Here is a 26026-nt window from a genome sequence, read left to right as displayed (position 1 = left end):
AAGGGAGGTCATAGTCTCCCTATACTCATCACTCATCAGACCAATGATTGAGTACAATGCCCCATTCGGAATGTATCTGACCCGACACTCACAGCAGCTGGAGAGGCCCCAAAAGTTCCTCACCAAAAGGATAAAGGGTCTCAAACATCTGTCCTATGCTGCCCGACTGAAAGAACTCCAGCTCTATTCAGTCGCCACGCTTGCTCAGAGGTGACCTTTGCCTAACATACAAGGCCATGTCAAACCCAGATTTGATGAATATGCTTCACCTCAAAAATCTAGATCCGTCAGAGCCACAAGGGCGGGAGACTTAAACCTCGACACGGCTATTAATAGGACGTGCTGGAGGGATAGATTCATCACCCAAAGACTCCCTATGCTGTGGAATAAAATCCCGGTATATGTGAGGCAGAGCACCTCGCTGGCCTTGTTCAAGAGAAATCTTGACCAATGGATGGGAGATCGCAGATATACCCCAGGGATTACCTCAGTGTCACTGCTCAACAGAGGCACAGCAAAATAATGGGTATAGTTCCCCATACTAAAGGGGTGGCGTAAGCCACAAAACTATGGGCTAGGCTTGTAAATGCCCTCGGGCAGATAGCCTAGTATGAACCTATGAACCTATGGTAGCCTGTGGGAGATCCAGACAGACCGCACACCTGAAGCCAGGACTGGTGATATGGCTACTTCAGGGAGGGAGCTACCCTGTAGCAGTGAGAGTAAAGTGATCCACAGCTGTTGCTGAGTACTGATGTTCCCCTGGCAATAAGACTGCAAGGGCAGAGGTGAGTAGTAGTACCCAGGCGAACAGTGAGGCACCGCTCTCAGAGGATACCAGATTTCCTGTAGGGGGGCATGGGAAAAGTCACAAAGAGAGAGCTGAGCTCAGCTTTCAGACCCTACATTACAAGGCTTGGGGGTAGCTATGGAACCACCTGATTCTCAAGGAAAAGAGGATTCTGTATACTGGTACAAAGTATTAGTTTATAGAGAGTGGACCTCTGAGGGAGGGCTAGAAGGTGAGGTAATACAGGGGTTGGTTATGCCCAGAGCCTACCATCTGGCACTTCTAGTCGTAGCCCATGCCATTCCCTTTGCAGGTCATATGGGCATAAAGCAAACCAAAAGATGTATTATGCAGAACTTTTATTGGTCTGGGATTGCCAGGGATGTAACAGGGTACTGCAGGACCTGTGAGCAGTGCCAAAAAAGCAGGCAAGGCAGGAGACAAGGTCAAAGCTCCTTTGACACCTTTGTCTGTGATAGAGAAACTATTTCAGAGGGTAGCTATAAATATTGTGGGGCCTCCGAGTACCTCAAATTCCACAGTGAAGAAGTACATCCTAGTGGTAGTAGATTATGCTACTAGATACCCTGAGGTGGTGGCTCTGTCTTCCATCCAGGTAGAGAAGGTGGCAAATGCTTTGCTAGAGATTTTCAGCAGGGTAGGTTTCCCAAGAGAATTACTGACTGACAGAGGTACCAATTTCATGTCAGACCTGCTGGCTTGTCTGTGGGAGCACTGTGAGGTGAAGCGCCTAAAGACAACCCCCACCAACCCCAGGAGAGGTTAAACTCTAAGCTAAAGACCGTGCTATGGCTATTTGCAGACCAGTTTAAGAGCAAGTGGGACAAATATTTGCCCCATCTATTGTTTGCTTACAGAGAGGTACTCCAGGAATCCACAGGTTTTTCACTTTGAGTTGCTGTACTGGCATAGGGGGAGGGGCATTTAGATTTGATTTGTGATGAGTATAAGGGTGAGTGTGAATCCCACAAGCAGCCTGTTATGGCATATGCCCTAAACCTCAGGACAAGGCTTAGGAGCTCATGGGCTTGACCCATGAGAACCTGGCAGGAGCCCAACAGCAGAAAAAGGTCTGGTATGACAGGAATGCTCAAGCCAGAGAGTATGATGTGGGGCAGCAGGTGACAGTTTTCATCCCTGTCAGATACAACTAACTGCAAGCAGCTTGGGAGAGACCCTATTGACCACTACTGATCTTACCAAACACTACAGAAAGGTCAACCTTTGTGACTCCTTTAGGCTTGTATGAGATCACAAAGATGCCCTTTAGGATACAAAATGTCCCAGCAACTTTCCAGAGGCTGGTAGATCATATTCTACTAGGAGCAGGAGATTACACCATTGCTTACTTAGATGATACTGCCATCTACAGCCATTCCTGGCAACATCACTTTCTGCATGTCAAGGAAGTGCTGGGCAGACTGCAGAGAGCAGGGTTGACCATTAAGCCAAGTAAGTGTCAGATGGGTATGGCAGAGGTCTCCTACCTGAGACAGAGTGGGGAGTGGTAATATCAGGCTAGAACCTGCCAAAGTGGAAGCCATTCATGCATGGTCAGTCCCTGTTACAAAAGAGCAGGTGAGGGCATTCTTACAGACAGCTGCTCCTCTCACAGACCTGACAAGGAAAAAAAACAGGCCAGATAATGTAGTGTGGACCCCAGCAAGTGAGCAGGCATTGTGTTAGCCAGTCTAGATTACAGCAAAGAATATTTTTGTGCAGGTGGATGCTTCAAATCATGAGATGGGGGCTGTACTTAGCCAGGTTTCCTCAGACAGAGAAGAGCACCCAGTGGTATATGTCATCCATAGACTGAAACACAGGGAGTAATGCTATGCCGCTGTAGAAAAGGAATGTTCAGCCATAGTATGGGCACTGTAGAAACTTCAGCCTTATCTGTATGGAAGGAAATTCACTGTAGTTACAGACCACAATCCCTTAAAATGGCTACATAGAGCCAGCCAGCAAAATGCCAAGTTATTAAGGTGGAGCTTAGGACTGCAGGCATATGACAGGACAGTGCAATATTTTAGTGAGGTCAACAATGCCAATGCAGATGGGCAATCAAGACTGGGAATGGAGTAACATATTCCAGATAGGCTTATTTCTCTCAAGCAATGTTTCTCAAGAATCACACGAAAAACTAGCTTGGGTCTTCACGGTGGGGAGAAATTTGATAATATGAGCAAGCTCCAGCATAGCCAGCTGGAGTTTTGAAAAGAATGATATGTCCGTTGACTACCAAACTGATTTATATAAGATGCTTGTGTTACAAATGCATTAGAACTGTATGTCATTGTATGTATCATACGTAGGTACCAGGCTATCTGCCCGAAGGCATTTATAAGCCTAGCCAGAATGTGTTGGCTTTCGCCGCCCCCTTAGATTAGTTCCCTGTGCCTCTGTCCAGCAGAGCCACTGATGTGATCCCCGGGGTAAACCCCCCGCTTCCCATTCACTCGTCAAGGCCTCTCCCAAAGAGTGCCAGTGAAGAGCTCCACTCAACATAGATCAGAATCCTGTTCCAAAGCATGGGAAGTCTCTGGACAGGAATCCATCCCTCCAGCACATCCTATGTACTGTTGTGGTGAGGTTTAAATCCCTAGAGCTTGCGGCTCGAGGGGATATGGTTTTCTTTAGGTGGAGCATGTCCATCAATTCTGGGTCAGACACAGCCCCATATGTCAGGCAGAGATCACCTCTGAGTAGGCGCCATGCAACCGAGCACAGCTGGAGTTTCTCCAGTCGAGCTGCATAGGGCATCTGTTTGAGGCCAACGATCCTCCTAGTGAGGCACCTCTGTGGTCTTTACAGCTGTTGCAGATGTCTTGTAAGGTACATCCCAAATGGGGGGCGTTGTACTCTATGATGTGTCCGATGAGTGATGAGTAGAGGGGCACAATGACCTCTTTTGATCTGGGGTGGGCCACAAAGAAGGATTTTCTAACCACCCCGCACATCGCCACAGTAGTCAAGAAATCCCTCTATGTGGCACACCATCACAAAAGGGCTCTCATCCAGGAAAAAAAGAGGTCATTGTTCCCCTCCACTCGGCACCCATCAGACCCATCATAGAGCACAACACCCCTTTTGGAATGTACCTCACAAGACATCTGCAGCAGCTGGAATGGCCACAGAAGTACCTCACAAAGAGGACCACTGGCCTCAAACAGATGCCCTACACTGACTGTCCCAAAAAACTCCAGCTCTACGCTGCAGCATATCGCCCACTCTGAGGAGATCTCTGCCCAACACACAAAGCCATGTTAAACCCATAGCCGTCAGACATGCTACACCCCAAGAAATCCCAATCCCTCAGACCCACACTCTCTAGGGACCCAAACCTTGTCACCACAAAAAACAGGACATGCTGGAGGGATAGATTACTGTCCCAGAGACCTCCCATACTCGGGAACAAGCTACCCATCCACTTCAAGCAAAGTTCCTCACTAGCACTCTTCATGACAAAGCCCGACAAGTGGATGGGAAACAGGAAATACACCCCGGGGATCACTTCCGTGGCTCTGCTTGACAGGGGCACAGGAAACTAACTTTCTTGGGTGGCATAAGCCAGGGAGCCTTGTTGGCTAGGCTTGCTTAAGCCGTTGGGCTGATAGCCTAGTACCTACCTATGAACCTATGAACAGATGCCTTCTGTACTGTTCTGGGTTAAGTCTTTAGTGAAGACTTGTGAAGAAATTATCCTTCTCCTCGGTACTGCATTTACATACCTTGGAAGCTTCCTGAAACTGGGTCTGTCCCAGGTAAGACAAACCTGGTTAACAAACTGTAAGTAAATTATATAAAAATAAAATGAACTTCGGTGGCTTGGTCCCCCTATAAATAAATGAATAAACGAATGAATGATTTCTATAAATAAATCGTCTAAAGACAGCCTGATCTCTATTGATAATCAAGAAGTAAATCACTGTGCAATTAATTAGAGAGAAAAGTACAATTAACAGTGTCAGCTTACTGCTGTCATAACTATGTTGGATATACATTACTCCTCAAAACAGTCAAGAGTTTTTTTTACTGACGCATACCACTATGCTGTCACACGCAGATGCTGCATAGAAAGTTAGGATTAGCTTCAAAACCGAAAGTAAAAGCAACAAGTGAGCAAGAGCAGACATCTTGGAGAAAGAAATCTGGACAAAGCCATAAATAATGAGAGGACAAAGACCCAAAAATAGGATCTTTTTTTTTTTAATACTGCTCTCAGAAAATTCAAAATATACAGCTTCTAAATGTAGAAAGTTGACAGCATAACAGGTTTTGCATTGGCGTGAATTTCCTGAAGATTATGAAGTCTGAAACCCAGATATCTGTCAATATTTTCTGACTATAATCCTCAATGATTTGTCAAAGGCTAGCAAGAAAAACAAAATTTTAGGAGGAACAGACCAAAAATATGAGGCAAAAATCTGGACAATTGACAGGTATGAGCAACAGGTACAGTCACAATATAACGAGCGGTATTGAAAAGGGACCTTTCATTTAATAAAATACAACAAGTCCTGAAAAGCAACATTTACAAATCTACTACTCTTTAATACTACTGATTTCAAAACCTTGACAATTGGAGTACCTTTGCCTTCTCAACAGCATCCTTTGGTCCATTTAATTGCAAATTGATTTTGTACAGATGCTTATGCTGAAAATGTATTTGTGAGCTATGCTTGTGTTGAAATGTATCAACAGTGCACCCTGCTGAAATGAAGAGAAATCTACATGTATTATTGTAGCTGAATTAAATGTATAAATAGAGAATACTGGCACAGCAGAGATTAACTTTACGAAAAATAAGGGAAACGTAAATGAGCTGTTAAACCATTAAAAGGTACCCCACAGTGCTGAGCAGGACCGGAGATGCTGGGTCTGGAGGAGAGCCTTTGTCCATTAGCTCAATGAAAAGAGGGGAGGCTCCAAGCACTGTGATAAACATTTAGATGTGTATTGTGGCCAAATGTGCAAATTCTTGTCTCAGCTTCAAAGGGAAATACTGTAAGAACCTAGAGTCAGGTGACCAGATGATGTCATTCTGCCAGCCCTCTTGGAAATTATATTTTAGATATTACAAAGAGAAATCTCACAGTATTGAGTATTCAGTTTGGGAAGCCTGACTATAACGACCCTCACCCACAGCATCTTGCCTTGCAGTAGCAAGTAACTTAACTAGGCAACCGTATTTTTTAGATTCAGTCAGGAATACAGTGAAGCTTAGTATAGACATTATTTTTCTTTATTTGTTTATTTAAGTTTGTCCATCAATGTTGTTTTCAATATTTCCTGTGATCTGAACTCTGTGGTTTACTGTGAATATATATTCAGTATTTTCATGTACTTTTATTATTTATTATTAAATATATTTAAAACTTTTACTGTGGCTGGTCCTTGTAGAAAGTTTCTAATCTTTGAGAGTACTTATATTTATTTGGTGACACTGTGTGTGCCACTCCAAAAGGCCTAGCCATCTTAGTGAGCTACTACCATTCTATTAGTATTAACATCACACAATATAATTGGACATCCTTTGTTAACAGCCTGACTGGTGGCAGTTAACAGTAGTCTGGGCAAAGTTGATAGAGCAGGTAATCTGTGCCAGCCTTTCCCAGATGTGTGTGTGAAAATAGTGTGCCAGCTACCTGGGGCAGGGACATTAAGCACTCTGTTTACAGAGAGGGTGCTGGAGGACTTAGCTTGCGAACTCGGCTGAGAACCTAACCCTACAGTTGTACCAGCGGGTAGTCTTATTGTGGACCTGGAGGGAGACAGATATAGAGACATCCAGACCCCGGGATGTGTGTGTTCCTGTGTACTCTTAAGAGAAACTGTACTTGATGCAGAGAGGTCTGCATCTGGAAATACTGAGTGTATCCATTTGAATTCCAAGTGCATGTCCCTCTCCAGTGTCAGTGGTGAAGATTCAGGCTCCTTGATTACTGGCCCAGCGTGGGGACGACACATATTGGTGGCAATCACATACTGGTAGCGGCCATCACAGGGTTATAAAAGGTTAAATTATTGCTAAATAAAATTCTGTCAAACTGAAATCTAAACTAAAGCACAAATGATTACATGGAAACAAAACAGTCTCTATGTAAAACTAAGTGAAGTGATGCATTCAGTAGAAAAACTGCAAAAGGAATGTGGGAACTTTTAAAGCAGAAATTGTTTGAATGCAGAAAAAAAATTAAAAAAATATTTAACATCAGGAGGATATATTTCCATAAGAACAGATACTTAAAGCAAGAGAAAGAAAAAAATATATAAGAAATGGAAAAAAGTTCAAACTAAAACTTTGAAGATTGAAATAAGCAGTCTAGACAGACAACTTAAACATAAGTGTGAGACAAGATCAGGAAACATTTGACGAAAAATTATATAAAAATATTGAACATAATAGGAAACCATTTCATAAATATATAAGATGTGGTGGGAGCAAAGACATACAAATTGATAAACTGTGTGCAGATTCTAAAACCTATTCTCAGACATAACAGATTCATAGATATATTTACAAAATCTTATGCAAAGCAGTTTGGCTCGACAAAGGGAGTAATAAATTGTCCTAGTAACATCCAGGTAACCTGTATGTACAATTATGTAAATTGTATACAATTGCCTTCTACTCATTCTGTAAAATGGAGCATTTCTCCCCAGCAGTAAACAAAAGCAATGAAAACATAAATAAATAAAATTAGATTATACTGAAAAAGAACTACAGCATAGAGAGGAGACTGAATTAATAATAATGATGACCTGAGAACACTTTGGCATGAACTTACAGTATCACTATTTTAGTTATTCAAAAGGTCATTTAAATATGGGGAGATTCCTCAAGATTGGAGACATGCACTTGATAAACCTGTCTTTAAGGGAAAGGAGTAGGAGAAACCCAGTCATACAGACTCATAAGTTTACATTTATGTTGTGGAAAAATAATGGAGAAGGTTAATTTGAATAAATTACTGATAGAACTGGAATGGCTGGGATTTGAAACCATATATCAGCATGCATATGTTGAAAAGAGATCTATAACCACATGTAACATGAAGTTCTATAACAATACAATAACAGCTGTAAATGAAAAATATGTTGTGATGTAATTTATATAGACTTTAACTTCAGCAATTGATAGGATCATACACAAAACACTGAGCAGTCAATTAGAATCACTAGCTACTGGCTTACAAACAGTACATGGCAAATAACATAAAGCAACTGGACAGGTAAAATTCTAGGTTACAGTTACATGGCATTAACAGGTCTCTGTCCTAGGCCCATACTTGTTTAGGTTGTAATTTATCTTTTTTTTTCATCTATGAATGCCGTGGTGGTGCAGTGGTTAGCGTTGTCGCCTCACAGCAAGAGACTCTCCCGTTTGATTCTCGGCTAGAGTGCCTTCTGTGTGGAGTCTGCATGTCCTCCCCGCGGTCGAGTGACGTTAAAGACATGCAGGTAGGTGTGTGCGGGAATAGGTGTGCCTTCTTTGAAGGTTGGGCATCGGGCTGGCAACTCAGTACCTTAAAAATCCACTGCCAATCATTAGCAGACCGGAGTTCCGCTGTGGCAACCCCTAAACGGGAAAAGCCGAAAGACATTACTATTTATCATCTTTTTCGTCTGAGATATTCTACAGTCTGTTTGCAGATGACATGAAAATGGTTAAACTGATTATATGCGATACAGACAGGGCATGTCTGCAAAAGAACTTGCCTACACTGACTATTTGGGAACATGAAAACAATCTGCTGATAAATACATCAAAAACTAAGCATATGAGATTTGAGAGTCACACATTCAAAACTGAATATTTAATTCAGCACGCACTGATTGAAAGTGTAAATTCATTTAAGAACCTGGGTATATGGGTAGATCCAGCTTTGAGTTTTTCTAATCATATTAACCAACTGGTTATCGAAATGTAAAACATATAGGTTGCACAAAGTATAAAAAGGTTTATGAACTCTAGGAATTGAACTCTAGGAATTGAGAAATGATTGTTTGTCAGTTACATCATAACTTTTGAGTATGGAATAACAATATGGAAACCTTATAAGAAAACAAGCATCACTAAACTGGAAAGAGTACAGCAGAACTACATAAAGGGCATTCATAGATGTGAACATTTAAGTTATTAAAAAATAATAAAATATCTGAACTTGTACAGTGTCTCATACAGACATTTAAGATGAGACTTTATTCAGGTATATAGGGCATTTATAGAGACAACTACCTCTGGGAATGCTTGGGATTATCAAAAAGTAGTAGAGAATCATCAGACAACCTACATATAAGATTATAGAGGAATGAGAGGTGTACTAAATGGTTCTCTGAGAGGGTAGTTGATGCATGGAACAAACTACCAAATTATATTAAAACAAACACTAGTTTAGATATTTTTTAAAAACAACCTGGACATATATTATGGAAATATTTTTATTGGTATATAGGCAGGCTAGAAGGGCATTACTGCTCGAGCCTGAAATGTTTGTATGTATACAAGCATGAATACTGTCAATCTCCGTTTACTTTAGGGAACCTGGGAAGTTACAGCATCTTACAAAAAAAAATGGTCAAGAAAATATACCTTTTCATTAATCTGTCACATTCTAGAATGTACTACTTATTCTCCAGCAATACTCTTGATGATAATAATAGAGCCACCCTACTATTGATCACCACTACCAAGAAGTTCAATTTTTAAACCTCCTCCCTATTGTTGCTCATCATCTGCTACTATAAATAACCTATAACAACTACATAACATGCTTTTCTTCACTGCCTTCCCTTTACAGAATGAGCTTTCCGTACACTTGCTCCTGCCATATGGAATTCAACCCCCACCCCCACATATAAGAAAGTATTTTTTTTCGAATGTTTTTTAAGAGGACACTTAAAGCAAAGCAAGTGCTTTGAGAAACCCCTAGCAGTACCGTTAAGAATGCTCTACCTATTACATTAACTTTTACATCCCGGAAATACACATAGGTTCATAGGTTCATACTAGGCTATCTGCCCAAGGGCATTTATAAGCCTAGCCCATAGTTATGTGGCTTTCGCCACCCCTTTAGTTTGAATAAAAACTATGCCTATCATTTTGCTGTGCCTCTGTCAAGCAGTGACACTGAAGTAATCCCTGGGGTATATCTGCGATCTCCCATCCACTGGTCAAGATTCCTCTTGAACAAGGCCAGCGAGGTGCTCTGCCTCACATGTATCGGGATTTTGTTCCACAGCATAGGGAGTCTCTGGGTGATGAATCTGTCCCTCCAGCACATTCTATTTATAACCGTGTCAAGGTTTAAGTCTCCCGCCCTTGTGGTTCTGAGGCATCTAGATTTTTTGAGGTGAAGCATATTCATCAAATCTGGGTTTGACATGGCCTTATATGTCAGGCACAGGTCACCTCTGAGCAAGCGGTATGAGACTGAATAGAGCTGGAGTTCTTTCAGTTGGGCAGCATGACATATTTTTGAAACCCTTTATCCTTTTGGTGAGGAACTTTTGGGGCCTTTCAAGCTGCAGCAGGTGTCTGGTCAGATACATTCCGAACGGGGCATTGTACTCAATCATAGGTCTAATGAGTGATGAGTACATGGGGACGATGACCTCCCTTGATCTAGATGTGAATCCCTTCATGATCAGGTGGGCGATATAGAAGGTTTTCCTAACTACTTTAGCAACATGAGTGTCAAACGAAAGGCTACTGTCAACCTGGGTCCCCAGATCCCTGATGACTTTTTCTGTGCTCAGTGGATTGCCACCTATATGGTAGCTAGGGGTAACCTTGTTTTTCCCGAAGGGTATGACTATGCATTTTTGGCGTTTAACTTCAGGCCATGGCTCTGGCACCAGTTATCCGTTTCTGTGAGGCCCTTCTGGAGGATATCTGTGTCAGATGTGTTTTCGACTATGGCATCCAGTTTGCAGTCATCTGCAAACTTTGTCAGCCATAACCCTCCTGTGTTTGCTTGTACTTCAGAAAAGTAGATGCCGAACAAGAGTGGACCCAGGACTGAGCCCTGTGGGACACCACTTGTGACAGGCTTTGAGTCTGACATGGCTCCAGCAACTCTGACCCTGTGGGTTCTGTCACTTAGCCAGTTTGCAACCCATCTTGTGATATATGGGTTTACATTCAAGCTGATGAGTTTTTCGATGATACCTGAGTGGGGTATTGTGTCAAAGGCCTTTGCCAGGTCGAGGTAGGCTGTATGGACTGCCTTTCCCTCATCAATGGCCTTGGTGACTGTCTCAAAAAAGTCAACCAAGTTTAAGAGGCAGGATCTGCCTTTGACAAAGCCAAACTGGGTTGGATCCAAAGTCTGCAAGTTCCCTATGTCTTTATTTATGAGTTCCATTATGATCCTCTCCATGGCTTTGCAGATAACGCTTGTCAAGCTAATGGGGCGGTAATTTCCAGGGTCTGTGGAGGCACCGCCCTTATGAAGTGGGACCACAGTCGCCGTGCGCCACTCCTTGGGTACGTATCCTGAGGTGAGGCTAAGATTAAACAGCTGTCCTAACTGTGGGTTTAATTCCACGTTGAGTTCGTGAAGCACACAGCCGGGGACACCATCCGGTCCCATGGATGCTGTGTTTTTGCCTTAGTGAGGGCAGTTCTCACCTGGGCGTTGGAGATGTTTGGGGGCTACAATCCTCTGGAATAGATATCTCTCCTTTTGGGGAGGGGAGTTTGCACTGAACCTGTCAGCCAGTATGTTGGCAATGTGTGTAGGTTCAGTAATTTTCACATCATTTTGAACTAATTCTGAGCATATCTGGGAGTTTCCTCCTAGGTTTCTAACATAGCTAAAGAAGGCCTTATGATTGTCTTTAGAGTCCTTGGCGATTTTTCTCTCAAAATTTGCCTTGGATGATTTTATGAGAGCTCTTAGTTTTTACTTATAATGATCAAAGGTGTCTTACCTTTCAAGGATTTTGCTCTATCTTGTAGTAGCTTCCTCCTTTTGTTGTAGAGCTTGTTTATGGCTGGGGTCCACCAGACTGGACGCTTGCTTTTGGTACAGAGAGTCTTAGTTTTGTTTGGGATTGCCTGATCCATGCAGTCCTGTAGGTGCTGGTAGAAGGCATTTGTAAGTGATTCAGCGGTTTGAGTAATGTTTACCACTGGCTCAGGGGCCTTAAAGGAGACCACACTAGTTTTTAGAAGTGTGAAATCGGCTTTTGAGAAGTTTTTCACTGTGGTCTTTTGTTTCAGGTGCGTGCGGGATGAGGACCTCCAGCGAGATTAGTTTATGATCTGATCTCACCAGTGAGGGGTATACTTCCGGTGTTGAACATTTCGATCCCATGTTCGTGATGATGAGATCAAGTATGTTTTCTCCTCTTGTGGGGATGGTGACTAGTTGTTCTATGGCATTTGAGTTTATGAACTCCAGGAATCTTTGGGTTAGAGTGTTCGGGCTTGAGTAGTGTTCCCAGTCTATATTAGGGTAGTTGAAGTCACCTAGTATGATGGTGTTTGGAGATACATTTATCCCCTCCAATGTTTTCAGGAAGGCCATGTGAGGTTCCTGAGTTTGAGAGGGTGGCCTGTAACATGCTACAAATTGCAGAGCAGTCTTGTCTATGGTTAATTGCACCTGGATGGTCTCTGATGCATCGTGCGTTGCCACCAACCTTGAGGTGTGGGTGTCCTTTATGAATATGGACACCCCTCCTTTCTTGGTGTTGTCCGGATTTTGGAGCCGGAACGCATGATATGAGGTGAAACCTGTTAGTGCTGGGGTGCTCTCAGGAGCCTTGAACCAGGTTTCTGTCACAGCACAGACATCGATGTTCTCCATATTGAGAAGGGCCTCGAGTGCGTGCATCTTGAGATTGAGACTTCTGGCATTGAGCAGCATTACCCTTAGTTTTTTCCTTTTGGTGTTCTAGGGTGGTAGGTTTAGAATTTGAGCCTTGCCTAAAAAGGCACTATGGGGGTGGCAAGAGCCTTTGCCAATATCCGAAGCCCATGGGTGACAGGTGCAAGCCGTCCCTTGAAGCAGCGTGGCTTGTCCAGCATGTCATCCCAGGCAGACAGACATTGGATCCCCTTTGAATGACACCAGAATTTAAGCCAATTATTAAAGCTGATCATCTTATCACTGTATTGTGGCATCATTCTAGGTGAAGGTAGGATACTGCTCAAGGTCAGGGTCATACCTGCCTGGGCTACATAATCAGAGAGCTCCTCGATGTCCCTTTTCATGTAGTCCAAGGAGGTACGTCTCAGGTCATTGACACCAGCGTGGACAATGACTGAGTCGTACTTGTACCTGCTGTTGAGAGACCTGAGTGCTTGCGTTATGTGGCGGATTCTAGCGCCCGACAGGCAGCTTACTGTGACCTTCTCCTTACTCAGTCTGGTGAGCGGGACGTCAGTGTGTCTGACTATGGAATCACCAATGACAAGTGTGTCGGGCATTTTGTTTGGCCTTAAGGGCTGTGACTGTTTGACACTCTGACTGTGTGGTCTATGTGTTGCATGTGTTGGGTCGTGAGGTGGTAGTTGTTTGGGTGTCTGCTTTGGTGGCCTCTGTTTTGGTAAATTTTTGATCAGAGCCTCTGAGTATGTCTTTGTGTGAGTATGTGTATGATTTGAAGTTGTGATGGTACCATGTGTGACTGGGTATGTATTGTGTGTGGTTACCTTCTCCTCCTGTCTGGTCTTGCCAGTCCTATGTTGAGAGAGCTCAGCCTCCAGTTTGGCCGTATAGTTGCATCTCTCGCATGTATTTGTGTTTTGTGTTAGAAGGAGAGGATTGTCTGTGTACATGAGGCAATTGTAACATTGCCTCAATATTCCCAGGTTCACCAGTTGAGCTGGAGAGGACACTAGCAACTGATCCCTCGACATACTAGAAGTAGTAGATAAAGAGACTTTCAAAGGACTCCGGGGGAAGTGGGTTTTAGGCTGGTGGGGTACTATCTATAATAAGAGTGCTTTATCAAGGTGCAAGTACTGTAGGAGTAAGTGCTAGGCTTTACAGATAGAGAATAGTCTACTTGGGAATCAAGTAGAGATGAACTTTTCAGTTATAGGATATGCTGGTTAGATCAGCAGTACAGCTCGAGGAAGGTAGTTCTAAGGAAAAATTTGAAGAGTGGAATTTAGATGGCCCGAATAGTTTAACCTTGTTTAACCGCCGCTGCTCTTGTGTGCAACAGTGGCAACTCCGTGCTAAATCGCGCTAACGCGCGTTTAGCGTGTTTTATAGCAGGGGGCTTAAGGGAGCTAGGAATTGGCCCAAAACGACCAATGGACTACTAGTTTCTGGCTGAAACTTCACCAAATCGGACAAAAAGGCCGCTCAGTGCTTCCCACTCCCACTGGTAAGCAAAGAAACTTCCCTCCTTCCTAATAAGGCAATGGATCAGTAACAGGAACTAAAAACAAGCCCAGGGATCAGCAACTCTGAAACTGGACTACTCTAGTTCAGTAAGGTGGGAAAACAAGACATTTTTTTTTTTTTATTACAGAGATAAGGAAAAAAACAGACAGTAAATGCTATAAATGCTGTAAATCGGCTAGCGCACTTTAGTGTGTAGCCTACAGAAACAATTTGCAACAATTAGTAACTTAAAGTGCAATAAACAGTGTAAAATGCAGAAATCACTTAAAGTAGCAGTAAAACAGGCGAAATGCAGTCGCTAGCTTAATAACAGTGGGAAAGCCACAAAAATACTTATATCTGGTAGAAAGTCACTCTTTTAGCTCTCTGCTGCTTGGATCACTCTGCAGGCCACCACGAGGATCTGTGCTGAGTTGGTACAAGCTGGAAAACGCGTTTAGCGTGTTTTATAGCAGGGGGCTGAAAGGAGCTAGGAAATGGCCCAAAACGACCAATGGACTACTAGTTTCTGGCTGAAACTTCACCAAATCGGACAAAAAGGCTGCTCAGGGCTTCCCACTCCCACTGGTAAGCAAAGAAACTTCCCTCCTTCCTAATAAGGCAATGGATCAGTAACAGGAACTAAAAACAAAGCCCAGGGATCAGCAACTCTGAAACTGTATACTCTAGTTCAGTAAGGCAGGAAAACAAGAGATTTTTTTTTTTTTTTTGTTTGTTTTTTTTACAGAGACAAGGAAAAAAAACAGACAGTAAATGCTATAAAAACAATTCACATGCAGTGCAAGCTGGCACACTTGAGTATGTAGCAATATTAGTCCACACACAGTATGAAAAAAATGTAATTAAATTAAAAAGGACTAAAAGCAAGTGCAGAAAGGGTTTATTAGATAGAATGCGGTAAAGAGATGGGACTGGGGGAGTGTCCTAGATCAAATCTACAGTGGGGCGGGCACTGCAAAAGCCACCAAATTTAAACTACAACCAAGAACAGGGAGGGGGGGGGTGGGGAAGACAGTTTCAACAGAGCTAGATCTGAGGAATCAGTCCAAATTATAAAACCACAATACAATGCAGGAAATATACTTAAATCAGCTTATGTCCAGTTGATGTATGCAGACAAATCTCAGTAGCAAGCAACTCTATTTAAAATGATTACAAGAGATGTAACCAACACAGGTTTTAATGTTATCAGAAACCCCCCAAGCTAATCCACATTATTCACTTCAAAATTACCATTATAACTGATGTAAGTATTACAACTTATTTATTTGTATTTGTTTTCTGGGGTAGAGCACTGATCTCCATGGACCTTCTTCAGACTCAGCCTAGGAAAGGTGTTTAATTAAATGATTTGCTTAGAGTCACAATGGAAGCTGAGGGAATCAAACCATGCACCACCGGACCACAGGAAACAGCTTGTTAACAGATCCTTAATCCTCTAAGCCAACTTCCAGTTTTTTTAATGTGATACACAGTCTCCACTGTACTAAATGGCAAAAATGTTATAAACATTCTTTTGCCAATTCAGCCTAAGACATGGCTGGAAGTTGTCATCTGAGCAGACCATCTACCCAATTAACAAATGTAAAATAAATATAAATTAAATTAACGTTAAAATAAAGAATAGCTTAGCAGAGGGCATACTCCTACAGTCCCTCTTTTTTTCCTCTAGTAAAACTCCATCCTGAAACTATCCTCATCATACTTTCATAACCTGTTGTGCTAACACATCTTATTAATTTACTGTTATTTTCTTATAAACAAAATGGAAATCATGAAGATTGCAATACAAATATGATTTTGTTTTTTTCAGTCTCTTTTTCTGAATCTCAAAATGAAATTTGTGACACAAGATGTTTTTCCTCTCTGTTGAGGTACAGAGACTGGGATGTTCAACTTTGGCTTCTTACAATATCACTTTCAATAAGCTGGCATGTTTGGAGCAAAGGATGAGCTGCTAAAAAGATTTTTTTTTGTTAAAACAAGAAACATCTCTATTAAATTATCGCATATAACATAGGCAATCATGCATTTATATAAATGAAAGCAAACCATATTGACATAATTTTAGTCACAAACATTATACATCACAAACCATATTGACAATTGTAGATGCAAAACATTATACATCACTTATAATCTATCCAGTCATTCACTACATAGCTCATTCAAATCCTGCTTTCTTTTAAACCTTTCTTCTCTGCATGTATTGTTCCAGTTCCCATTTTTTCCTATGTAATTTGCTCCTACCCTTTTCTAAAGATCCCAGTTCCAGTTGTTTTATCTCTGTTACTATCATCACTATTTCTAGTAAAGTTGGTTTAGACTTTGATTTCCATTTTCTAATAATTACTTTTTTGGCAGCCACCAGAATTAAACTTAAAAAGACCTTGGTATGTCTAGGAAATTCTGATTCTTTAACATAGCTCAAAGAGAGAGAATGTGTTAAGCAGATGGAAAGAGTACTTTGAGGGGTTGATGAATGAAGAGAATGAGAGGGAGAGAAGGCTGGATGATGTGTGGATAGTGAATCATGAAGTGTAAGGATAGCTATGAAGAGGATGAATGGAAAGGCTGTTGGTCCAGATGACATACCTGTGGAAGCATGGAGGTGTTTAGGTGAAATGGCAGTGGAGTTTTTAACCAGATTGTTTAATGAAATCTTGGAAAGTGAGAGGATGCCTGAGGAATGGAGAAAAAGTGTTTTGGTACCGATTTTTAAGAATAAGGGTGATGTGCAGAGCTGTAGTAACTACAGAGGGATTAAATTGATCAGTCACAGCATGAAGTTATGGGAAAGAGTAGTGAAAGCTAGGTTAAGAAGGGAGGTGATAATTAGTGATCAGCAGTATGGTTTCATGCCAGGAAAGAGCACTACAGATGCAATGTTTGCCTTGAGAGTGTTGATGGAGAAGTACAGAGAATGTCAGAAGGAGTTACATTGTGTCTTTGTGGATTTAGAGAAAGAATATGACAGGGTGCCTAGAGAGGAGTTGTGGTATTGTATGAGGAAGTCGGGAGTGTCAGAGAAGTATGTAAGAGTGGTACAGGATATGTACAAGGGTAGTGTGACAGCGGTGAGGTCTGTGGTGGGAGTGACAGATGAGTTTAAGGTGGAGGTGGGATTACATCAAGGTTCAGCTCTGAGCCCTTTCTTATTTGTAATGGTGATGGACAGGTTGACAGACGAGATCAGACAGGAGTCCCCGTGGACTATGATGTTTGCAGATGACATTGTGATCTGTAGTGAGAGTAGGGAACAGCTGGAGGAGACCCTGGAGAGGTGGAGATATGCTATAGAGAGGAGGAATGAAGGTCAGCAGGACTAAGTCAGAATATATGTGTGTGAATGAGAGGGAGGATAGAGGAATGGTGAGGATGCAGGGAGTAGAGATGGCGAAGGTGGATGAGTTTAAATACTTGGGATCAACAGTTCAGAGTAATGGTGAGTGTGGAAGAGAGGTGAAGAAGAGAGTACATGCAGGATGGAGTGGGTGGAGAAGAGTGTCAGGAGTGATTTGTGACAGACAAGTACCAGTAAGAGTGAAAGGGAAGGTCTACAAGAGGGTAGTGAGACTAGCTATATTATATGGGTTGGAGACAGTGGCATTGACAAAAAGGCAGGAGTCAGAGCTTGATGTGGCAGAGTTGAAGATGATTTGCACTGGGTGTGACGAAGATGGACAGGATTAGGAATAATTATATTAGAGGGTCAGCCCAGGTTGGAAGGTTTGGAGACAAAGCCAGAGAGGCAAGATTACGTTGGTATGGACATGTGCTGAGGAGGGATGCAGAGTATATCGGGAAAAAGATGCTAAGGATGAAGCTGCCAGGTAACAGGAAAAGAGGAAGGCCTAAGATATATGGATGTGGTGAGAGAGGACATGCAGGTGGTTGGTGTGATAGAGCAAGATGCAGAAGAGCAAGATGCAGAGGACAGGAAGAAATGGAAACAGTTGATCTGCTGTGGCGATACCTGACGGGAGCAGCCGAAAGAAGAAGAAGAAGACACCAATTTGCTCATCCAGTATCTCTGACAGGGCAGTCTGCAGGAAATCTTTAAAGTCTGCCATCTCATTACACTCCCAGAAAATATGTTCCCAGTTACCTCTTTCTTTCCTAGCACACCTCAAACATTTGCTGTCTACCTGAAGAAAAATTCTTTGAAGTCTACTTGGGGTATAAAAGTACCTATGTAAACACTTCCAGGAAAAGATTCAAAATCTTCTAGACCTTGCTGCATGTTTGGGAGACATACATACACCCCCACTGTTTCTTTGTGAACTGCTTATCCAATATCTTTTCCCAATCCTTTCTAGAATCCTCTGATTGATTCTTATAGTTATCATGCAATATTTTGTATGCTTTACTAATTACTCCTTTTTTAACAGCTGCTTCTGCTCTAGATTCTACTAAAAGCTCTACCAATGCTGGTCGTTTATCCCGAATTGCACTCATCCCTATCAGCAGAATCTCCCTTATCCATTCTCGTGGTGGCTTAGTTCTTAAAATACTTTCTGCTACTTTATTATGGTTATTGTCACTTTCCTTAAGGAGCTGCATCCAAAATCCAATTCTCTCCTTGTTTGTTGAGCTTCCTTGCTATTTCATAATCACCCCCCCTTCCAGTCTGAATTATCAGTTTCTGCTTGTGCCCTAAAAAAGATTTTCATGCTGCATTCAGATTTCCAGCAATACAAAGAAGGTAAACACCAGGGCTTTACATATTCAAAAGTGTAGTTTGTAGACTCCAACTCTTGTTAAGATGTTAAAGCTTCCAATAAGTCTATCGGCCTGGACATTTATCTGTGACTAACTGTAAACTAGTAAATCAAACTAAACTAACCCAAGTATGTCATACGGGCCTTAATTTTTGACAGTTATGTAGCTAACTCCAACACGTAACTATCCATAAATGATGGTACCTACCAGTTTCTTTACATAGTTCTGTAATACAACTTTTGTGTTCTTCATATAAATACTTCATCAACAACTCATTTGGCATATAGTTTCACTTAAGCTGTGTACTTTACAGCATTTGTCGGACCTAAGCAACACACAATCTAAGAATGTAAAATAGTGGGTGGCGAAATAGTAAAACTACATTTAAATATTATGAAAAGAAAAAAATAATGCCAGGATAAAATTCATTATACTAAAAGGTGGGACTTTCCTTTAATAACAGTGGAAGTTAAGGGCGGTGGTGCCTCTCCCTGCATACAATAAAACTGCATTCACTGAAAGACTGTGCACTGATCTAGGAAATTATAGACCCATCAGCCTAACTAGTCTGATCTGCAAGGCCATGGAATGGATTATCATGGACCTCATTAACAAGGACATTGGCAACCTACAAACACTACATCCCACACAGTTTGGCTTCGTCAAGGGGAGGTCACGTCTGTTAAATTTGGTCAACTTTTTTGAGACAGTCACCAAAGCCATGGATGAGGGGAAGACAGTGCACACCGCTTACCTAGACCTGGCCAAAGCTTTTGACACTATTCCCCACTCGGGCATAATAGATAAACTTCTCTCAACTAGGCATCAATCTGTATGTTACCAGATGGGCAGCCAACTGGCTCACTGACAGAACCCACCTAGTCAAAATAGGGGAAGCCACCTCAAGCAGTAGACCCGTATCAAGTGGAGTACTCTAGGGTTCAGTCTTGGGGGCCTCTTATTTGGGATATACTTTTCTGAGGTACAGGCCAAAACCAGTGGGCTACGGCTGACCAAGGTTGCAGATGACTGCAAGTTGGGAGCTGCCATCAATTCCCCTAGTGACGTGGACATCCTCCATGAGGGTTTCACCCAAACAAACGACTGGTGCCAGAAAAAGGCCTCAAGCTGAATACAAAAAAATGCATCATCATCCCCTTTGGGGTGAGAGATGTCCCTACAAATTATCACATTAATAACAATGTTCTAAGCATGCAGTCAGTCGTAAGGGATTTGGGCACCCAGATTGACAGCTTCCATTGTACAGAAAGCTTTCTACATGGCCCACCTCATAAGTAAGGGTATCTCAACCAGGAACAAGGAGGTCATAACATCCCCGTATTCTTCCCTTATAAGGCCCATTATTGAGTACAATGCCCCTTTCGGCATGTACCTCGCAAAGCACATGCAGCAGCTGGAGAGACCACAGAGGTTCCTCACCAGGAGAATCCAGGGCCTCAAAAATCTACCATACACAGATAGGCTAAAAGCCCCTATCCCTCTACTCTGTTTCATACAGACTCCTCAGAGGTGACCTCTATCTAGCATACAAGGCGATCTCGGACCCTGCCTTGATGGGACTGTTGCATATCTGCAAATCAAGCTCCACTCAAGTAACCCGCACATGCAGCCTCAACCTGGTCTCTGATATCAATAGGACTTGCCGTTGGGACAGGTTGTGTCCCAGAGACTCCCCCATCTATGGAAAGACTCCCTCTCTACATTACACAGATTATCTCTTTATCCCTTTTTAAACGCAATCTGGATAACTGGATGGGAAATAGAAAATACATCCCTTGGATTCCACCCATGTTCCTGCTGGAGAGGGGCATCGGATGCTGATTTGTCTATGAATGGGCTAAACTCTTGGCTAGGCTTATAAGGGCATCAGGGCCAATAGCCTAGTAACTTCCTATGATCCTATGTGCTTGTACTTCATGCAAAAGAGAATGCTGTCCGTGCGTCCCCAACCCATTAACCCCCCCCCCAAAAAAAAAGATGCTTAGTGTCTCAGGGAGGGGCTGATTAAACTGGCCGTGGAACTAGAAGCTTCTGTTATCACAACTATTATTTTTTATAGTAAAATAAAATTGTATGCACATGGCTAAAGTACTGTAATTTGGCTGTTTTTTTCTATGCATTTTTATGTTAATGTCTCTTTATATAGCAGTTCATCTTACACTAAAACACAGTTAGTAAACATTTTCTTTTGCATTTACAGAACTAAGAATGGTGTAACTACAGGACCAGCAAAGAAAAGCTATGTTAAACAGCTGTGAATCCCAGTAAGAAGAGCTTTTCAATATTACTTGCAAAAAGAAAGCAAGTAATTCACCGATACGTACGTATTAACACAACCACCTCCCCCAACAAACTGAATGATTTCATGTTTATAGCACAAATTCTATCAATGTTACTAACACCAGTCCCTGAAATTTGGCATTAGTAATAATCAATTCACTGGTCCCGCCTTTAAGAAACACGTAGTAAGCGCAGATCGCACTGAATGACCACCCTGTTTTCCTGATACACTAAGGACATGGAAGTAAGTGGACAAGCAGAATGTGTAGGTGTATTTGTCTCTCAACCTTACAGCAGAAGAATTACACACGCACACACAAAAAAAATAATGGTAAGAAAATCTGCCCCCAAATCAGCGATTAAATAAACTAAGAAAATTGCCAAAATATTGGGAATTATCTGGGAACTGCAATCCTCGATGATTTGCTAGGAAACCACGACTATTATGAGAAGCAGACCAAACAAATATGGGCGTTGAGCGAAACGGAACATACAGCTTTCGAGTGAGGAGGTAAAGCGGCTGACAGGATTCATCCTCATATCTTTCTGAAAATTTACTTTATTACAGTTAAAAGCAGCTGACCCCCAGCCACGCACCCCTTTGGGCCAGTTCACTCACACTGTTAACTAATAACACTTGAAACAAATGTCTGATGGTTGGAAAAGTGTTTGAGAGCATATCAAACAATTTCACTATACATTGTACAGGTAGTTCCACCTAATATACATGGATTTTACTGTTTTCCAAAAACTACGGAACCCACGTGCTCGCAGCATCCATTTTAAAAGCCCACATGTGTTCTTCTGGGATTTGTAGTTTCGACTTCCTCATCTCGCGATTACTTACATACACCACAAGACACAGAAACTACATTACCCAAAATACCCAAGTCCTAACAGCAAACTCACCTTGCTACGTAATTTGGAGCCTGCTAATGCACGCTTATGGAGGCGACGAAGTTGTTTTCCTGTAAGCAAAACAGAAAGAGCTTAAGATTCGTAACCTACTTACAGACAAAAATAGTTTAAAGCAAGCAAAGAAACAAGCGCCAACTATCAATACTCACGCGATTTAGTCATGATCGGTTCCGGGTAAACTCAGCAGGCGGGGCTTAATGGAAAAACAAGCAGATTCGAAATTCTGGACAGGCGTGATGAGGAAAATACGCGACTCAAGTCAATAATGACTGGACTAAAGTGTCGTATGACAAACTATACTGCCAAAGTTTACATGCAATCGCCGTAAATGCGTAGTTTACGGTTTAAGTTCGTGCTAGTAAAATATGCACATTATAGTGAAACAGTGTACTAAAGAGGTAGTGCTTTGCATAATGATCTAGCCAGGTGTGTATGTATGTATGTGTGTGTAGAGAGGGAGTGTCAACAAACGGGTATGCGCTTTTTTTTTTTTTTTTTTTTTTTTTTGCTAATCTTTTTAGCATCCTGAAGTCGCGTAATGGGATTATTATTATGTTGCAGGACTTATGTCTGCATATGGTACCATCTTACACGTCCAATCAATTTCTTTCCCCTGACTCTCTCTGTATATGCTATTACCTTATTTTCCCTCTCACCTTATGTTACAATTCATGCATGTGTTATACTAACTTATCTTTAACTTTAGAATACTGGCAAAAGGGTTATCTAATAGTGTAGTACCTCGCAGGATGCACAGTAGCAAACCCCGCCCCTAAACGCCTACAACTTTCCAAGCTATATTAATAGTAATTAGCTGTCACCGGAATGTATCTGTCAGTTTCACATGTCCAAGTTTAATAATAAAATAATGCAATAAAAAGCATTTTATTGTCATATAATGCAAGTTCTGTATCTGGAATCGGAGTGTATCTGTCAGTTTCACATAGCCAAGTTTCCGATCGTCCAGTAAAGCAATAAAAAACAGAAAAATGAAATACAAACACCGGAATGATTTTAAATGCCACTACCAAGTTTATTTAATGAAGTATACCTACAAAAGCGTGACATACACTTAAACAGGCCAGAGAATGGTAAAAAAACGCAAAACAAACAGAATGACATTCAATAATATTACCAAGTTTATTGGAATGGTAAAAAACGCAAATCAAATGCAGTAACTGCAAATGTACATCAGACAAGTCTAGTTTCCGATCGTACAATAAAGCAGAAAAATGAAATGTAAACACCAGAATGATTTTAAATGCCACAACCAAGTTTATTTAATGAAATATACCTACAAAAGCGTGACATGCATTTAAAAAGGCAAGAGAATGGTAAAAAAATGCAAAAACAAACACCAGAATGACATTCAATAACAGAACCAAGTTTATTGGAATGGTAAAAAACCCAATCAAATGCAGTTACTGCAAGTGTGCATCAGACAAGTCTAAAACTGTTAATTGGCATGATTACAGACACTCAGTTCTTCCTGGTGCACATCCTGGTACTGTCTAATATGTCCAAGAAGGCACATGAACAAGTCTTCACTATGTCTGCCATATTTCTCCCGCCAGACAAACTCATCTAGGTGGCTGTCCACCATATGCCTCAGTGTCCCGTTCATCTGCTTAAATTGTTTTTTACAATGTGACCATATACCCTCAACAGTGTTAGTATGTCCACCAGTTGTAGGGTCTGCAAAATTCTTACTGTGGTTTACAGTAAGGTGTGTGTAGTTCATAGCAGACAGTTCCGATATGCCCCTGTATGCAGCCCATTCATCTGATACAATCATTGAGCCTGGTAAGACATGCTTTTTAATAATTGGCAGTAAGGTCGCTGCATCCCTTCTGTCAACGAATGTCAGGTACCCACATTTCTGATTGCATTCGTAGATGCCAAATACCCAATGGTCCATTTTGGCTAAGACTCGACCGCGATTGTACTTAGATTTGACAAGAAGGCATTCATCTATATGAACTTCGAGACCTGGCCCACCAAGCAGCATGGGGTCCTGCAGAAGTGCTCAGCAGACATATCGGAGAAATTGATGCCAGTCTACCAGCGTGGTCATAGATACTTCCAAGTGCTGAGCAAGCCTGCAGATTGGTAGCTTCCTTGACCACCAGTCCATGATTTTGGTCAGGGTATCCAGAGGCAGCCTGCTCTTATGGAAAAATGTCCCACAGAGCATTCCTTTCTTGCTTCTACATTTTCTTGCTGTGCATCTCCAGGAGAACGAAGCACGATGCCGAACCAGAGATGATTAAGATCCACACAGATGTTAGCGTCTGGCACAATTCCTACGGACTGAAGAAATGTAATCACCGATGTCAGTCGACGAGATAATGCAGCACAGGTATGTGTCGTCCATCCTGTTCATTTTCTCCAATGACAAGAAGTTCAAATAGGTGAGGCAAGAATGAACCATAAGGTAAAGGGTAGCGACTAGCAGTCATAGATTATATAGGTAGTGGAGCACAAAAGGGGCAATTATTGCCATGGCTGGTTGAATAGGTGGCAACAAAGGTGCAATTATTACCATGGCTGGTTGAATAGGTGGCAACAATGTGTTAATACAGTAGTTAAAACTTCATTTGTGGCCGGTAGCTGTGCATTAAATGGTTGTTACTATTTTGATTTCAATGATTTCATGATTGCAATAGTTGGCAACAATGTGTTAAAGCAGTACTTACAAGTTTTTTTGTGGCAGGTAGTTGTGAATTAAATGGTTGTTAAAATTAAACTTAAATAACGTAAATAAAAAACGTTACCAGACTGTAAAATTAGTGGTTATTCAGGTGTTTTTCTAACATCTGTCACTCAGATGTACGATGACCTGCCAATCTATGTAGACACGCCCTAACCTGCGCAGTACCGCCCGCGAGGTACTACACTGTTAACGGAAAGAGCTTAAGATTCGTAACCTACTTACAGACAAAAATAGTTTAAAGCAAGCAAGAAACAAATACCAACTATCAATACTCACGCGATTTAGTCATGATCGGTTCCAGGTAAACTCAGCAGGTGGGGCTTAGTGGAAAAATAAGCAGATTCGAAATTCTGGATAGGCGTGATGAGGAATACACGTGACTCAAGTCATTAATGACTGGACTAAAATGTCATATGACAGACTGTACTGCCAAAGTTTACATGCAATCGCTGTAAATGCGTAGTTTATGGTATAAGTTCATGCTAGTAAAATATGCACATTACAGTGAAACAGTGTACTAAGGAAGTAGTGCTTTGCATAATGATCTAGCCAGGTATGTATGTATGTTTGTGTGTGTAGAGAGGGAGAGTAAACAAACAGGTATGCACTTTTTTTTGCTAATCCTTTTAACATCCTGAAGTCGCGTAATGGGATTATTATTATGTTGCAGGACTTATGTCTGCATGTGATAGCTACCTTATACCTCCAATCAATTTCTCTCCCCAACTCTCTATATATATATGCTATTACCTTATTTTTCCCTCTCACCTCATATTACGATTCCTGCATGTATTATACTAACTTATCTTTAACTTTAGAAAACTGGCAAAAGTTCTCTAGTAACTAAATCGTTCTACACAGTGTATCTATTTTTGGCTTTGTATTAGAACATTACCTCACCGCGATTTTCGTGTAGTAATGTGCATGGCATACATGATTGACAGGGCAACCCGTGAGAGGTTGCATGCCAAATACGGCTGAGTGACAAGCCATGCAGATTATCCAGCCACTTGTTGAATATTCATTTATAAAATTCCATCTGTAACAGTTTGTTGCCGTTCTTGAAATATGGTCATTCCATGATAGTTATTTTGTGCATTATGTGTCCTTTAATTAAGAGACATAAGGACAGGTTCAACTATTAGCAGGTCAGAAGGGCAGTACTTTACACCCCCACCTAATTTTGCGCTT

The 26026-nt window shown here is 41.7% G+C and overlaps 1 protein-coding gene across 2 annotated transcripts in view; it reads right to left on the bottom strand.

The window, feature by feature from the left end:
- GNL3L (G protein nucleolar 3 like) overlaps nucleotides 1-25161 on the bottom strand; it is a 509739-nt gene extending 484578 nt beyond the window's left edge. The window contains exons 1-2 of one of the 2 annotated variants that reach the window (XM_044080108.1): nucleotides 25112-25161; nucleotides 22114-22172 (exon numbers count right to left, since the gene is read on the bottom strand). In XM_044080108.1, coding sequence (XP_043936043.1) covers nucleotides 22114-22172; nucleotides 25112-25124 — 72 coding nt within the window. In that variant the 5' untranslated portion in view covers nucleotides 25125-25161. Of the gene's footprint in view, nucleotides 1-22113; nucleotides 22173-22271; nucleotides 22528-25111 lie in introns of those variants that run through there. The other variant, XM_044080107.1, reaches the window with a different exon arrangement.
- Between the last annotated feature and the right edge of the window lie 865 nt (nucleotides 25162-26026).

Source organism: Protopterus annectens, chromosome 8.part0 (genome assembly GCF_019279795.1).
Source record: "Protopterus annectens isolate FY-2018-M chromosome 8.part0, PAN1.0, whole genome shotgun sequence".
Lineage (NCBI taxonomy): Eukaryota > Metazoa > Chordata > Ceratodontiformes > Protopteridae > Protopterus > Protopterus annectens.
Note: the sequence above shows the minus strand (reverse complement) of the source record. Positions and strands in the feature narration are given on the sequence as shown.